The sequence below is a fragment of the Protopterus annectens genome, chromosome 7.part0 (genome assembly GCF_019279795.1).
Source record: "Protopterus annectens isolate FY-2018-M chromosome 7.part0, PAN1.0, whole genome shotgun sequence".
Lineage (NCBI taxonomy): Eukaryota > Metazoa > Chordata > Ceratodontiformes > Protopteridae > Protopterus > Protopterus annectens.
This window is the reverse complement of record NC_056739.1, coordinates 1,999,491,063-1,999,505,185: the sequence shown is the minus strand read 5'-3', so window position 1 is coordinate 1,999,505,185 and position 14,123 is coordinate 1,999,491,063. Positions and strand designations below refer to the sequence as shown.

At 36.9% G+C, this 14,123-nt stretch overlaps 1 protein-coding gene across 3 annotated transcripts in view; it reads left to right on the top strand.

Moving 5' to 3' along the window:
- Positions 1-14,123, top strand: part of LOC122807296 (collagen alpha-1(VII) chain-like) — a gene marked incomplete at its 5' end in the record, with an annotated part of 1,562,855 nt that overhangs the window by 491,579 nt on the left and 1,057,153 nt on the right. For all 3 annotated transcript variants that reach the window (XM_044078425.1, XM_044078422.1, XM_044078423.1), the window contains 4 exon segments: positions 1,376-1,414; positions 1,523-1,603; positions 6,093-6,128; positions 6,275-6,310. In XM_044078425.1, coding sequence (XP_043934360.1) covers positions 1,376-1,414; positions 1,523-1,603; positions 6,093-6,128; positions 6,275-6,310 — 192 coding nt within the window.

Sequence of the window (14,123 nt, the reverse complement as noted above, 5' to 3'; positions counted from 1 at the left end):
CATCAAAAAATGATATTGCCCCTCCAGGAAAGAATATTCTAAAGATAGTTGGGTACAGACTGCATTTTGATATTCCATAATTACTGATGTATATAGATTTACTCTTCTTCTTCATGGTGTACAGTAAGTATTCATTTTCCACAAACACTCTGCTGTCTTCCACTTTGAGTACTTTGCCCTTCTGCCACAGTTTTGTCAGAATCAACTCCTTCTGCTGGTAGGATTGCATCTTTACTGTTAAAGGTCTAGGTTGCTTTCTCATGGTCAGGTATGGAGCATACACATGATGTGCCCTTTCAATTAACAACGCCTTCTGTGGAACACCAGTCCAGTTGCTTATTTGTGCTTCCATAAAATTAATATAGTCTGTTCCTTCCAGCTATTCAGGTACAGTAGAAAATCTCAGGTTTTTCTTACATGTTTTGTCCTATAATTCTGTTATTTCATGAAACATCTCTTCTTGAGCAATCTCATATTCATCTAGCCTTTCTTCATTTTGACCTCTGACTTTGCAGTTTTATCACCTCATCTGAATAGCTATTTAAAGTTTCTTCCATTTTGTTCAGCCCGTTTGTTATTTGATACTGTGTTTATAATATAGTTCCTTCTTGGGAGTTTTCATACCAAGTGAAATTTCATAACAGGTTGAGTTATATTCTGATATATCTCAAATTTAGAGATTTAAATATTTAATCATGGCGTCCATGTCCACAGACTGTCCATGAATTGTTAGAAAAAGCATCCTGTCATTAACTGTCAGACTGTTATGTAAGCTTTTGGCCTGGATGGATATAAATATATGTGGTTAGCTGGATTAATAATTGGTATAGCAAGATACATCTGAAACTCATTATGATGTTTTTATGTGACTGCTGTCATTAGTGGGGTGATGGGACAGCCAATCCTTTTTTGGAATTAACTCTAAGAGTAAACTTACATTTTATCTTTCTGGGTAGTGAAGCTGTCAATGTCCTGATTTACAGTAGACCATCTAATCAGATCTATATTGCAGGCATTTGTAGTGTTTTTGTTAGGTGATGTCCACATAAATGTAGTGAATCTGTCAATGTTCTTATTTACGGCAAACAGTCTAATCAGATCTATATTGCTGCCTTTGTAATGTCATTGCTTACCAGATATCTTATTTGATTAGCACTCTGTCTATTTACATTTGATTAAGTCTCAAAAGTTTTCATATTTAACAAAATAACTACTCAAATGCTTGTAGAAATGCATTTCAGAGATATTTCCTAGCCTACTGCAATTGTAGCTTTTGCACATTTCAAACAACCATTCTCATAGAGGATTGTGGTATTGAATGCTCACATTAATTTGTTGTTTTCTGCCATTTTAATGCAATGTTTTTGTTCTTTAGATTGATGGGGATGGGTTTCCAGGGATGAAAGGAGACAAGGTAGGAATGCCACACTTTTCTATGTAGCTCTTTTATATGTTTGAATTGTATGTGTTTCTGAATTTATCATAGTTCTTATATTCTTTATTGACACTAACTCTTTTAAAGGGGGATGCAGGTGATCCTGGAGAAAATGGAGTCAAAGGTCATAAAGGAGAGCCTGGAATATCTGGCACACCTGGTGACAGAGTAAGTACAGATCAGTGAACAAATCTTTTTGGTATCCTGCAGAAATAACACAGTAGATGAAGCATATGAATTGCTGCACTGCAGTTTTATACACAATGATCCATGTGCGTCTGAGCATATACTCAATCGTAGTTTACTTTTTTAAGTAGTTATTGGTATTAAAGCTACAAGTATAATCAACTTAGTAGTGATATCTGTAATGTTACAGTTACATGGTCTACTGTTTATACTCAAATATGAACAGAATGTGGCCCAGGCAGCTGTTAGAACTTGAAAAGCATGTTATGTTTTCTATTACTCTATGCATTGTCCATCTAGTTGTATATTCATATGAGCATCACTTACATTTGTTATATAAGCAACAGTGTCTAAAAAATTGGATATCTGATACAATGCTTCATACACATTGGAAAGATCAGAAAATGACAGTGGCATTTGTGTTCTTGTACCTAATGAAGTGAGTTACTGTTCAGGTAGTATTTAATTCGAAGTAATAAACATGTATGGTTGAGACATTGCTACTAATAAAATGGTTGTATTGAAGGTGAAAGGAATGTTATCTTTCTCCTAAGGTAGAGAGGGAGAGAAAATAACATGTTTTCTGTCCTTGCAGTGTGGGGAGAGCTTTGGCTTCTGTTCCACCTCTTACTTAATATAACAATAGTCTTTAGCATAGATCTCAACTTTTTCCCCCCAGAGTTAATGATAAATCAAAAATTATTAGGGGGAAGGTCCCCAAATTATGAACACTTTTTAAACTACTGGTACTGTTAACTTATAACTTCTCAAAATAATTTCTAATTTTTGGAGGGATGAAGCAAAAGGTTGGGAAAATAGTGTCATTCCAAAATCTGGACAGTATGGCATACTCCAGGGAAAAGTGTAAAAATATTTTAAAAACAAATGTGTTTACCCCAGCTGTTTAACTGCTCATCTAACTACTGAGACATAAAATGCACTTAATTGGACTATTGTTGCTGTTAAGTTTGTTCTAGTTTTCTTTGCTGCAGCGTTATTTTCAGCTGTGGTTACTTTGTTGCACTCTTGGAGTCTGTTAAAGAGGTTAGCCACAGTGACTGAAGTAAACATTGGTGGACAGGTGCATTTGGCAACACTTTGCTTCCAAGTTTTATAAACATTTTTAACTTTTAAGGTAGTGAACACTGCAGTTGGATACTGACTTGTAGATACTTGAGTCATTTCTTGTATAAGTAAATAGTGACTCTGGTGGTTTGTTAATGTTAAATCCAAGTGTCCCATCTATACTCTGTGACTCTGAGTAAGTCCCTTAACCAAACTCTGTCATTTGGGCTTGGCTAGGCACCAGCGGTGCCCTGTACCACATACCTAGTAGCTATCAATGAACCTATGAACAGTACTATCCCTTGCTAAAGCATTTCAAGTAGAATTATGCAAACCATTTCCAACATCTTCCTCAGTGTTTTTAGTCTAGCATTTAGTGTATAGGATTAAGGCTATGAGCTGCTAACTAGCTGATTCCTCTAGACTATGGTTTTATTCCTAAAGCCTCTGTTTGCTTACTGTGTGACTCTGAGCAAGTCACCTAACCAGGCAGTGTTCTGGAACAGTTGTGAAATTGGTGAAGGCTGCTCAGTGATCTCATGGACTGCATGCCTAGTAAATACATATGAACATATCAACTTCTAAGAGGTGCAAGATTCTTCACAATACTTACATTTAGCTGCAGTAATCCATTAATGTAGGACTATTGATTAGGTGTAGTGAGAATTTTCAGATTCCTGATTAAGAAGAGTTTGTAACTTTAATTTGGGGTATGCAGTTTTCATCCTACATTATGAATCCTTATCCCACCAGTACCACCTTGGCCTGTCTGGAGGTCTTCAGTTATCTTTCAGATTGTCAAAGTCTTCATCAAAGTCTTTCGATTTCATTAAAGCAGACTTTGTGATTCTGGTTCTTAAAAGACATCTCTGATGACTGATTGTCTTGACATTTACCACCTGATCTCCAACCTAAGTTTTGTAGTTCATATTATAGAGGAAGTGCTTTTGGGGTAACTTAATTCTATTTCAGTGTTGCACAACTTTTCAGTCCAGATTTCAAACTGACTTTATTATGCAACTTAATTCTCATGAAGTAGACTGGTAGAATGATGTTGGTTAGATTGCAGGCATACTTCAAGGATTAAAAAAAAAAAAAAAAAAAAAAAAAAAAGAAGTGTGAAAATGTAGCTGCTGTGCATTTAGAACCTGTATAGAATGCTAAGATTGATGGTCTGAGAGCTCTGTACTTAAGTAGGCGAATGGGATGGTAAAATGCTGCAAGACTGTTTGTTATAGCCAGCACCACTGCGATAGATGGATAAAGCCCTGACTGTCACCCAGGTAACCTGAGTTCAATTAGCAGCTCAGGCACCTGTTGAAACCGGTATGGAGGAGGACAGGAATGAGAAGGTTTTGCCAGCTCGCCTAACCTCAGGGAGCTGGGGTGGGAATACATGCTTAGAGTGCACATTTCCTTGTTTGAATCTCTGGTTAAGATTGGATGTCCCACAGGAGCACTTGCTTCAAGATGGGGCAGGGTTGTCTTGGGTGTTTACATCGCTGATGACCATTGCATACTAATGCCATGGACTGGTTACTATGCCAGCTCCTTTAAGTCATCTTCTCAATAAATATGGGAAATCAATAGGTCAGCTGACCGAGAGAGGGTCTGATTGTTGGCAGGCACAGAGGAAAACACCCACCTCAAAAAAAAGAGAAAAGAATGTTTGTTATATAAGGAGAGAATTTTAAATCTAAGGGATTCCACAGTGAAGTAAGTTTGAAGCACTTGCTTTGTTAGTTCATTGTCATTCACAATTTTCAATATATGTATTATATTTCTAATTATAGAAAAGTGTTTTTTAATCATTTAATTGCCAGTGTTCGTATTATATCTACAGTGTGGTTTGTGTGGTTCTGAATTTACTCCTCTGAATGTATATAGCTGAAGCAGCAGAGTTTTAGCATGTTTAAACAGTTATCAAAGCTTGTTGTCCTTTTATTACCAGAATCTGGAAAAACAGAAAAATATGCTTATCAGGATGTAGATGCTCCTGTTTTGAGGGAACAATGTCATCCTTTAGATCTTCATTTCTTTTATTCTGTGGAGTTTCCAGCATGAAAGAATTGTGAAGGAGAGGAATTACTTTTTTTTACAGTTATCTTCAGGGTTTGCCTATGTTGTTCACCATCATATAGGGGACATGATGGTTTCAAGTATTAGAGTGACAGCTGTTGGCTTTATGTTTTATGCATTTGCTCTTCAGACAGAAATGCTGACCATCAGCGGTTCACAGGGCCTCTCATTATCTGTTGTGTCTACCAGACCTGACTTAATTACTTCTGTACTAATTCCGACCCATGTTCAGGGCTGGTGATGAGATAAGGCATCCTGGGGCAGCATTACACTGCTGCCAGGGGAATGCCTATACCTAGCCCCTGCATGTACTTCTGATGTACTAGATGATGACATGCAGTGTGTTTGAGAAGTATCATGCGTATCTTCCTGTGTGGCTCAAGCATAGCCTTACCCTCCATGTAGACAACACTCTATCTCCTAAAGATCCCTTGCCTCCACTAGGGATCAACTATAGTGGCATGCACAAGTTAGGACACTCATCCTCCAAGATGGGCATGACCATCCTCTGTGTGTGTGTGTGTGTGTGTGTGTGTGTGTGTGTGTGTGTGTGTGTGTGTGTGTGTGTGTGTGTGTGTGTGTGCGCGTGCCAATAAGTGCCATGGCCACTAATAGAAATCTGGTTGCCTTAGCTGTAGTCAGGGCTCATCCTGTATGCCGCTGGGTCCGGCATTACAGCCTGTTATTTTTTAACACATCCAGCAGTATGACAGGCACCCACAGAATTTCAACTTTTTTTCTCTTGATAATGTTAAGGACCAAAATTGTGATCCTTCTAACATTGTTTGAAAATAATTCATATATACATTTGTACAGACATTAAGCCCTAGGTTATGGTGCAGCAGAATATTCCCCTTAGTTCACGGCATAGTGATATCAGAACTGGTATGCATGAGTGGGAGGAGTGGGGTGGCAAGATCTAAAGCCCTTCTTGCAAAACTCTTTTAATATTACATTTGTGATTTGCTATAATTTGTGACTGTTCATATTAGCTTTCAAAGTTGTGAAATTTGGAATTACAGATATTGGGATTTGGGATCTAAGCAAAGCTACCCAGCTCACAGTGTCAATAGGGAGCCCTTTACATTATTCTCCTATCTCTTGCTGTGTACAGTAATTTATTAGTCACTTGTCTGATGGTTATATTAATTTATTGTAGTGAGATATAAGAGTATGATGCTGTGATGTTCATGCGGTGTTCAAACTACATTTTCCTTATTACTGTAATAATGACTCAGAAACAAATCAAGACATGTTAATAACTGCATCATTTAAGCTCTTATAACACTTCTAAATAATGACTAGTTATTCATTTGGTATATTTTAGGGTCTTACTGGTGAAAGGGGACCTCCTGGAGAACGAGTAAGCACCTCCGTTACTGTTCTATGAATCACTATTTTTCTTATTGGTGTAACAAGTTTGTTCTGAGAACAAGAAACTGCAGTATTTATTTATTTATTTATTTATTTAGTTAGTTATTTAATGGTTTCTTTTGTTTTATTTTCTAGGGTGATGCAGGGGCTCGAGGTCCTCCTGGGGAAAAGGTAAATTCTTTTAATTCCTAAACCATTAGTATATGATACAGCAAATAGCTTGTTAATAATAATGCTAATTAATGTTAGAAGCCTGATCATTACCTAAAGGAAATATTTATCAACATGTCAGCAGAAAACGGCAGTGCATGTTTGTAACCTACACTGCAGACTGTGTCCGAAGTATTTTCTCTGTCAGAAACCATGGGATGATGAGTGAGCACAGCTTGTGTCACTACTTGTTTCTAAGAATGAATGCATTATGTCAGCTTATGCTATCATTGGACTGCAGGGGACCATCTACTTATGTCACTGAAAGAATAAGCTCAACAAGGTAGTAGGTATTACTTTTAGTCTTCAGCAGGGATTTTAAGCCTTGTTCTAAGCTGATCTCAGGGGAAAATAATTTTTTACAGATACTGAGACAATAGTGCAGGTACATGGGGTAAATTAGCATTAAATTTGTCTGGTAATGTATTGGCTATATCCTTGGAATTTGAATTATTGTATTATATAATTACCTGAAGAAAGATGTGTAGTTTCTTTGGTATATGTGGCAACCTTAAGCTCATACTATACTTTACATTTCCTAATTCTACTTTCATTCTTCTTTCCAATTCCTTGCTGGCATGTTTCATTGCTGTCCTGAGATAAGGGGATGGAGATTTATTTCAACTTTTCTTCCTTTTCCATGTTTTGTTATATAGTTTATTAATACAAGAGTTGCAACAGAGGTTTATTTCTGAATTTACCATTATATTTCAGACTGACAGGTACTGGCTTCTCTATGTTCCTGTTAAGGTGTTGCTAAAAGTCAGAACTGAATGTGGTGGCCCTTTCAGCTAGATCCATTTGCAGGGGATTGTTTGGAATTTGGCATAGGTCTTCCACAAGCTGAAATAGGTTTGCTCTGGTGATGTCTCTAAAGATGGTTTCATCTGTCAGTGGGGTGGTACTAGTGGGCCTGTCAGGTCTATATTAGAATCTCGAAAGTTTAATGCTTTGAATAACTAAAGATCGAACTTTAGTGATCGAACCATTAAACCATCGAAATTCTACAAGGCCCTGAAAAAAAAAGCAACAAGTAAAGGGTGTTTAGGCAGGGAGGCAAGCCCCCCTGCACCCCCCACACCCCAGCTACTTAAATATGCCAACTCCGAGGTTGCACTTTAATTGAGTATGGTGTGGAAAGGGAAGATTTCCCTTCCCTGCACTGTAGCGCAATCTTGGAGTTGGTATATTTAAGTAGCAGGGGGTGTGGGAGGGTGCAGGGGGGCTTGCCCCCCTGCTTAAACCCATCAAGGTAAGTATTTGATGTTTCAATTTTTTTTTCATTTTTGAAGTTACGGAACTTCGATAATATGGTGTTGACCAAATTGTATTTGATGTTCCGTAACTTCGAGATAATAATATACACCCGGCCTTTCAGAGAAGTTGACTGACTTGTCATTAGATTTAACTAGAAATGAGGAGATGCAAGGTGGTGTTTAGGCAGAGGCTAAGTTGGTAAGGACCAGGTCAAGAATGTTAGAGCTTCTAATCAATAGTTATGCAATTTGCACTAATAAAGTGGCATTATCAAAGCCCGTGAAGCACTGACTATATCAATTTTTAGAGGTATAAGTGTATAACATAATGCTTGGATAACTGAAATCCCTTAGCAAGAGAGTATTTGATTTGATATTTAACCCCTCAATGGTTTTAAGGTAATTTCCATGATAACAATTTAAACCAAAAGGAATTTTCATGATATATGAGGGACATCAATGGGGATCTGTAGCTAGCAAAGAAGTAAGATTTGGATTCAGTGATGAGTTATATTTCCAGGAGTTCCAATTTAAGGTCATGGATCCCATGAGGTGATAGTATTTCTGACACAGATGCTCCCCAACAGTTGTTGAGGGCTTGAATGAATGATATGCACTAAACTATGGCATAGAAGGAGTGCTGTCATTGCACTCATATCATGTCTCAGTAATGATACAAATATGAATGTGTTTGAGTTGTAAGAGGGCCTCAAGTTCAGCCATCTTTCAATTTAAACTCTTATATTGGGTAGTACCACCATGATCTCTAAAGTGGAGTTTGAATTTGCTAGGTAGGAATGTCCAACAGGGGGAACTCTGCCTAAAAAGGGACACTGAAGGAACTGAAGAAGTAACTGCAAGCAAAAAAAAATTTCTTATTGATGTTTTATAATGAAATTCATGATGTAAAGTACATGTTATATTGTAAAGCAGTTCTATTCAGTGTGAAGTCAGTAGTATTTTAAATGTGATGTGGGGAATCTTATCAGTGACTGCTGCATATACTAAAGAAATTAAACTAAGGAAATATATTTTCATAGTTGTAATGTATCCAGACTTTATTCTGTAACAAAGCAAAAAGGCTGGAAAGAAGCAAAGTAAAATTAATGTTTGATCTTGGCTACTGGGGGAATGTACAGGTGTATTGATTATATTATGTGTAATTAATTGATAATGATTTCGACTGTTTGGTTGAGGTGGGTGTCTAGACTTATACATGTTATGCTACTGACAGGGTTTCTAAGCAAACAGGTTGTATAATAAAGTCCAAAACTACTTCAAAACCAGCCTCTGATAGCTGAAACAAAAAAAAAAACAAAACTCAAAAATCACAGAAAAAGAAAAATACCACCGGAAAAAACATAAAAAACAGCTTTAATTACCAAAGGTTTAGTGCTTTCGACCTTTCAAGAAGGCCTTCCTCAGAACAAATAATTACATCCAAAATGTTGATTTTATAACCCTACTAATTAAGTATTGACAAATCAGATGACTAGTCATTTGAATCAAATGAACATCCTTAAAAAAATCCTTACAAATATTTTAAAAAGAACTTGTAAATTATTCACATACAACTCCTGTCTAAAAAACAAAGAAATGTGTCATAAAATTTCATTTACACTTGTCATAACAACATTTTCTGTATAAAACTGTTTTATAATTAACACCAGCATTTAAACCATGTGGATTGTAAGCATTAAACAATACTTGCCACCAAAGTTCTCTGTAATCTAACTCTGCTTCCCTGTCCCCATTAAAAATTACTAGTCATTTGATTAGTCAATACTTAATTAGTAGGGTTATAAAATTAACATTTTGGATGTAATTATTTGTTCTGAGGAAGGCCTTCTTGAAAGGTCGAAAGCACTAAACTTTGGTAATCAAAGCTGTTTTTACGTTTTTCCAGTAGTATTTTTCATTTTTGGTGATTTTTTGAGGTTTGATAGTAAGGCAAATGACAAAAGGCATGAAAATGGTAGTTATTTCTTGGATTTGCAAAGTCACTAGCTCTTTTTCCAATGGCAAATGTTTTTAGCTGTAGATGAGCAGTCTGCAGGTGAAAGCAATTAGTCAAGAGTGGTCAGAACAGTGTGTTCTGAGTGAAACATACAATGTACAATGTAATGAACATGTTATGGTACATTGGCAAACAGTTCATTGAAAAATAAATAGTGTTTGAAACTGTGGGAAGTGAATAAGTTATACAAGTGAGAGCCTCCCCATCAGCCTTTGTACTTTAATGCATTTACTATAATCGTGCACAGTTTAGTTTGTTTATTTAATGATAGCCAGAGTTTTTTTTTCTTATGGCTAAAAGTTAATATTTAGTTAAAGTGTACAAGTACTATTTTCACGTGTGGTGTGGGCATACTGTTATAATAAGAACAGATAGCAATCAGTTTAAGTGGAACAAATGCTCTGACTTGCACCTTTACATGAGTAACTTTAATTTTAGAATTGGTAATGTCTGTGGGTACAGCCAACAATTTGGGGTGACTGCTCCTATTTGGAGAATTATTTTTTTCTGAAAATTGTAGATAGTTTTTTTTTTTTTTCTGCAAATTAAAAGGGGATGGATGAGGTTAGTTTTTTTGAGTATTTGCATTAAAGCAAAAAGTCTAGAAAATGTGACGTGGGTTCTAAGAGAGATGAAAAGCAACTACATAAATGATCAGCCTGCCAAACATTAGTATGTACATGCAAGTGCAAGTTGGAATTATATTTTCAAAAGAAGTATCATGTATAACAGGTGGGAATAACAGCTTTTTTATCATAATAGCTACTCTTTCATTATTAACACAAAAGGTAAATAGACTTACAGGTATAAACAAAAAGCAGAGTATTGAATTATATTAAGAAGTATAGGGTGCAAATGGCAATGTTACAGGAGACACATTTAGACAGAATTATTTTATTAAAAATGATGTCTGGATAGGAGTTTAGCAAACTATCAGGGACAAAGGAAAAGGAGAGTAATAATATTTATTCATAACTCCAAAATAAGTAAGGAGAGTAATAATACTGAGCTGGAATTATGAAGGGGTCTCCAGTAGTGATAATATAGGGAACATGATAGTGAAAGTAGATCTGTGGTAGTAAGGATTTGTTGGCACCTGAAGAGGAATATATTGGCATATATTTATATATTTATAGTCCACTTAAATCTAATATTATGGAGTTTAGGAGAATTTTGAGAGAAATAGTAAGCTTTCAGCAAGGAATATTATTTATGGGTGATGACTGGAATCTGAATTGTAACACTGATGATGTACCAAGGGACCTAGAAAGAAGGAAGCAATAAAAAAACAGGGTAGAGTTCTGAAGACGTACGTGAAAGTATCTGATATATAAGACACACATTTAGTAGCAGGAACTTATTTATACAGTATTCCCCAAAGTACAACTGGGCTCAACTAGATAACAATTATATTTCACGTGAGCATGTGTTATTTAAGTGAAAAGCTTTGTGACCCATCTCATATTGGGTTCCTATTATTTCTTCAAAGAGGCATTCTATCGGTTGCCTCTTCATTGAACTTGAAACCGCCAAATTTGAAAACATTGAATGTCCACATAAGTGATTTCTTTCCTTGGGAAAGAAATTGCTTGGCTATTCACATCTGTTTGCTGTTTTCCCTGCTGTAGTGCGATCCTGGAGCTGGTATATTTAGTTAGGGGATGGGGGGGGCACAGCCACCCACTTTGGGGAGTGTGGCGGCAAAGCCCCCCACTTAATAGTGTTTGTGGTTATTTCTTGGTGTTTGTAGGGAAAGCAATTCCTTTCCAAGGGAAAGAAATCACTTATGTGGAGGTTCGATATTTTGAAAGTTTGTGGTTTTAGTGTCAATAATGAGGCATTCGATGGAATGTCTGTTCGAGGAAATAATATAGACCCCCATATTACATCATGTGTCTGCAAAAGCTAAGATAAAGATGCAGGGTAATTATGTAAATATGAGACACTGGTACTTTCCTATGCAAAACTGATTTGAGATTTATTAAGGAAGATGGAAACTCCTTTAGAATGAATTGCTATATAGTAAGATAAAATAAAAATGGAGTTTAAAATGTGGCAGGAGTAAGAGAGAGGTAGAGATGGGGAGAAGTAATAAGAATTATTTAGGGAGTTTCATAAAGGTTAAATTATTTTAAAAGAAGGACGGATCGCACAGAACAAGAAGAGGCACACCTTCAGAGTTCTAAAGGGAAAATAAGCAAGTATTTAGATAATATGTATGAGTTTAGAAAGACTGCATTTAGCAAGTATTTTTGATAATTGTAGAGCACAACAACATTTAGCAGAATGAGTTACACTCAGATCAATCATATTTTTATCAACCAGAGGGAATGTTTTAGGTAACGATTAGTAAAGAGCTGAAATAATTTATTTGGGTGGGGCGGAGGGAAAGAGTTAAGTGGGATAAGCTGATCCTTGCCACAGAACAAGGTGGTTTAGGATAACTTAATTTGAAGGGATACTTTAGAGCTATTCGTTTAAGATTCATATATGTAACTCAAGCAGAAGGTTATTTATTTATTATTTATTTAACATTTGTTGACTGGGATAGTCCAACTGAGCTTGCGCCCTTCTTCAGCAGAGGTCCAGGTAGAAAAGCTCCACAGTACAAGTTATGCAAGTTAAACTTTAACAGTATAAATTATGCAAGTAAAAAACATTCACAGGAGTGAAGTAAAATACAATAAACACAATAGAATTCTCAGGAGTAAAGTAAAATAAAATACAATAGAAGACTATACGATGGTAAAAAAAAAGTTCACAGGAGTCAAGTAAAATACAATAAACACAAAAGAGGGTTATACAATGGAAGGGTGCGCAGGTGTCTATAATAGTACTAGTAGGAGATTTTAGCAGAAGAGGCATTTAAACAAAGTAGTAAGTATTTAGTAGGATGGAAAGAAAAAGGCGATTAAAAAAAATTTAGAAATATTTAACAGGATAGAGCCAGGAGAAATAGCATAATTGTAGAAAAGGAACAAGTAGGAAGGAGAAAGAGGGAGGGAAGAAAGATATTAGAGGGGGAAAGAGGAAGTATTTCAGGTGAGATAATTGCAGTGAACGGACCAGGTGCTGTATAGGTAATTACTGAGAGTTATGTTGAAGATGTGAGGATGGGATATGTTTCTTGGATATGTTTCTGAAGGCCATGGGAAGCTTGTTCCAAGAGAGAGCTGGAAGGTAGCTGTACAGGTTTTGTCGGATTGATTTTATGGTTTATGAATCTGTAATAAACATTGGTCTGAACTTCTAAGGGAGCATGGTGGGTTGTAGATGGAAACTAGAGAGGATATGCTGGGGCAGGAGGAGGAATGATAGAAAGAGAGAGAGAAAGAAGAGGCAGGAAAGGAGAGAGTGGGGTTGAAAAGAGGAGAAATAAGGGGGGGAATATGGCTGGGGGCAGAGCTGAGATTGGTGGATCGCTGAGGTTTAGAAACTATCAGTGAGCCTTAAGAAAGTAGGTTACAAAGGGTGAGTGGAGTGGCTGAGAGAGAGAAAATGTCTTAAGGAGAGAATTAGAGTGGAATTGGAGAGGTTGCTAGCAATACAGAAAGCAGACTGACATGGGGAGGGAGTTGTTTATGGATATGGGACACTGCCCTAGAATAAGCTGTGTCTAGCAAGGGAAGACTAAGGAACAGATGGTAGGAGCTAGGCACTTGAAGTGAGTTGGGGGAGGGGGGAGGCAACTGAGGTGTGTGTGCACGCCAATGTCAGGGTAACAGTTAGTTCCTTATATAGTTTCAAGAGCTTCAAACAGTTGTTTTATTTAGGCAATGGATATTTAGTAAACACTGTTGCTAAAGTAGATTATAGGGACAAAACATACATAGAGCCAGGCAGGATTTTCTTTTCCAGTGGTTCAATGAGGTATATCAGTTCCTACGTGGGGAGTCCTTTAGTAGGGGAAGGCTGGTATTCCGTCCAATGTCTGGGGGAGGAGGGAGAGGACCACAAGTGTTTTCTTTAGGAGAGTAATAAAAAAGGGTTTAGTTAGTAGTAACAATAACTGGAGGGATGCTAAAATACAGAAAAAAGGTAGAGAGCAAGGAAAAGGGGTGGAGAGGAAAAGAATAGCATCAAAGGAGTAAGAGGGAGAGACACCAACCCCATATCCAATTCACAGTAGTGTAAAAGGGAGACAGGAATTCAAATAGTGGAGTCCTTATCCAATTCACAGTAGTGTAGGAGGGATACAGGAATTCAAACAGTGGAGCCCTTATCCAATTCACAGTAGTGTAGGAGGGAGACAGGCTTTCAAATAGTGGAGCCCTTATCCAATTCACAGTAGTGTAGGAGGGAGACAGGAATTCAAATAGTGGAGCCCTTATCCAATTCTTAGTAGTGTGGGAGGAAGACAGGAATTCAAATAGTGGAGCCCTTATCCAATTCACAGTAGTGTAGGAGGGTGACAGGAATTCAAATAGTGGAGCCCTTATCCAATTCACTGTAGTGTTGGAAGGAGACAGGAAATCAAATAGTGGAGCCCTTATCCAATTCA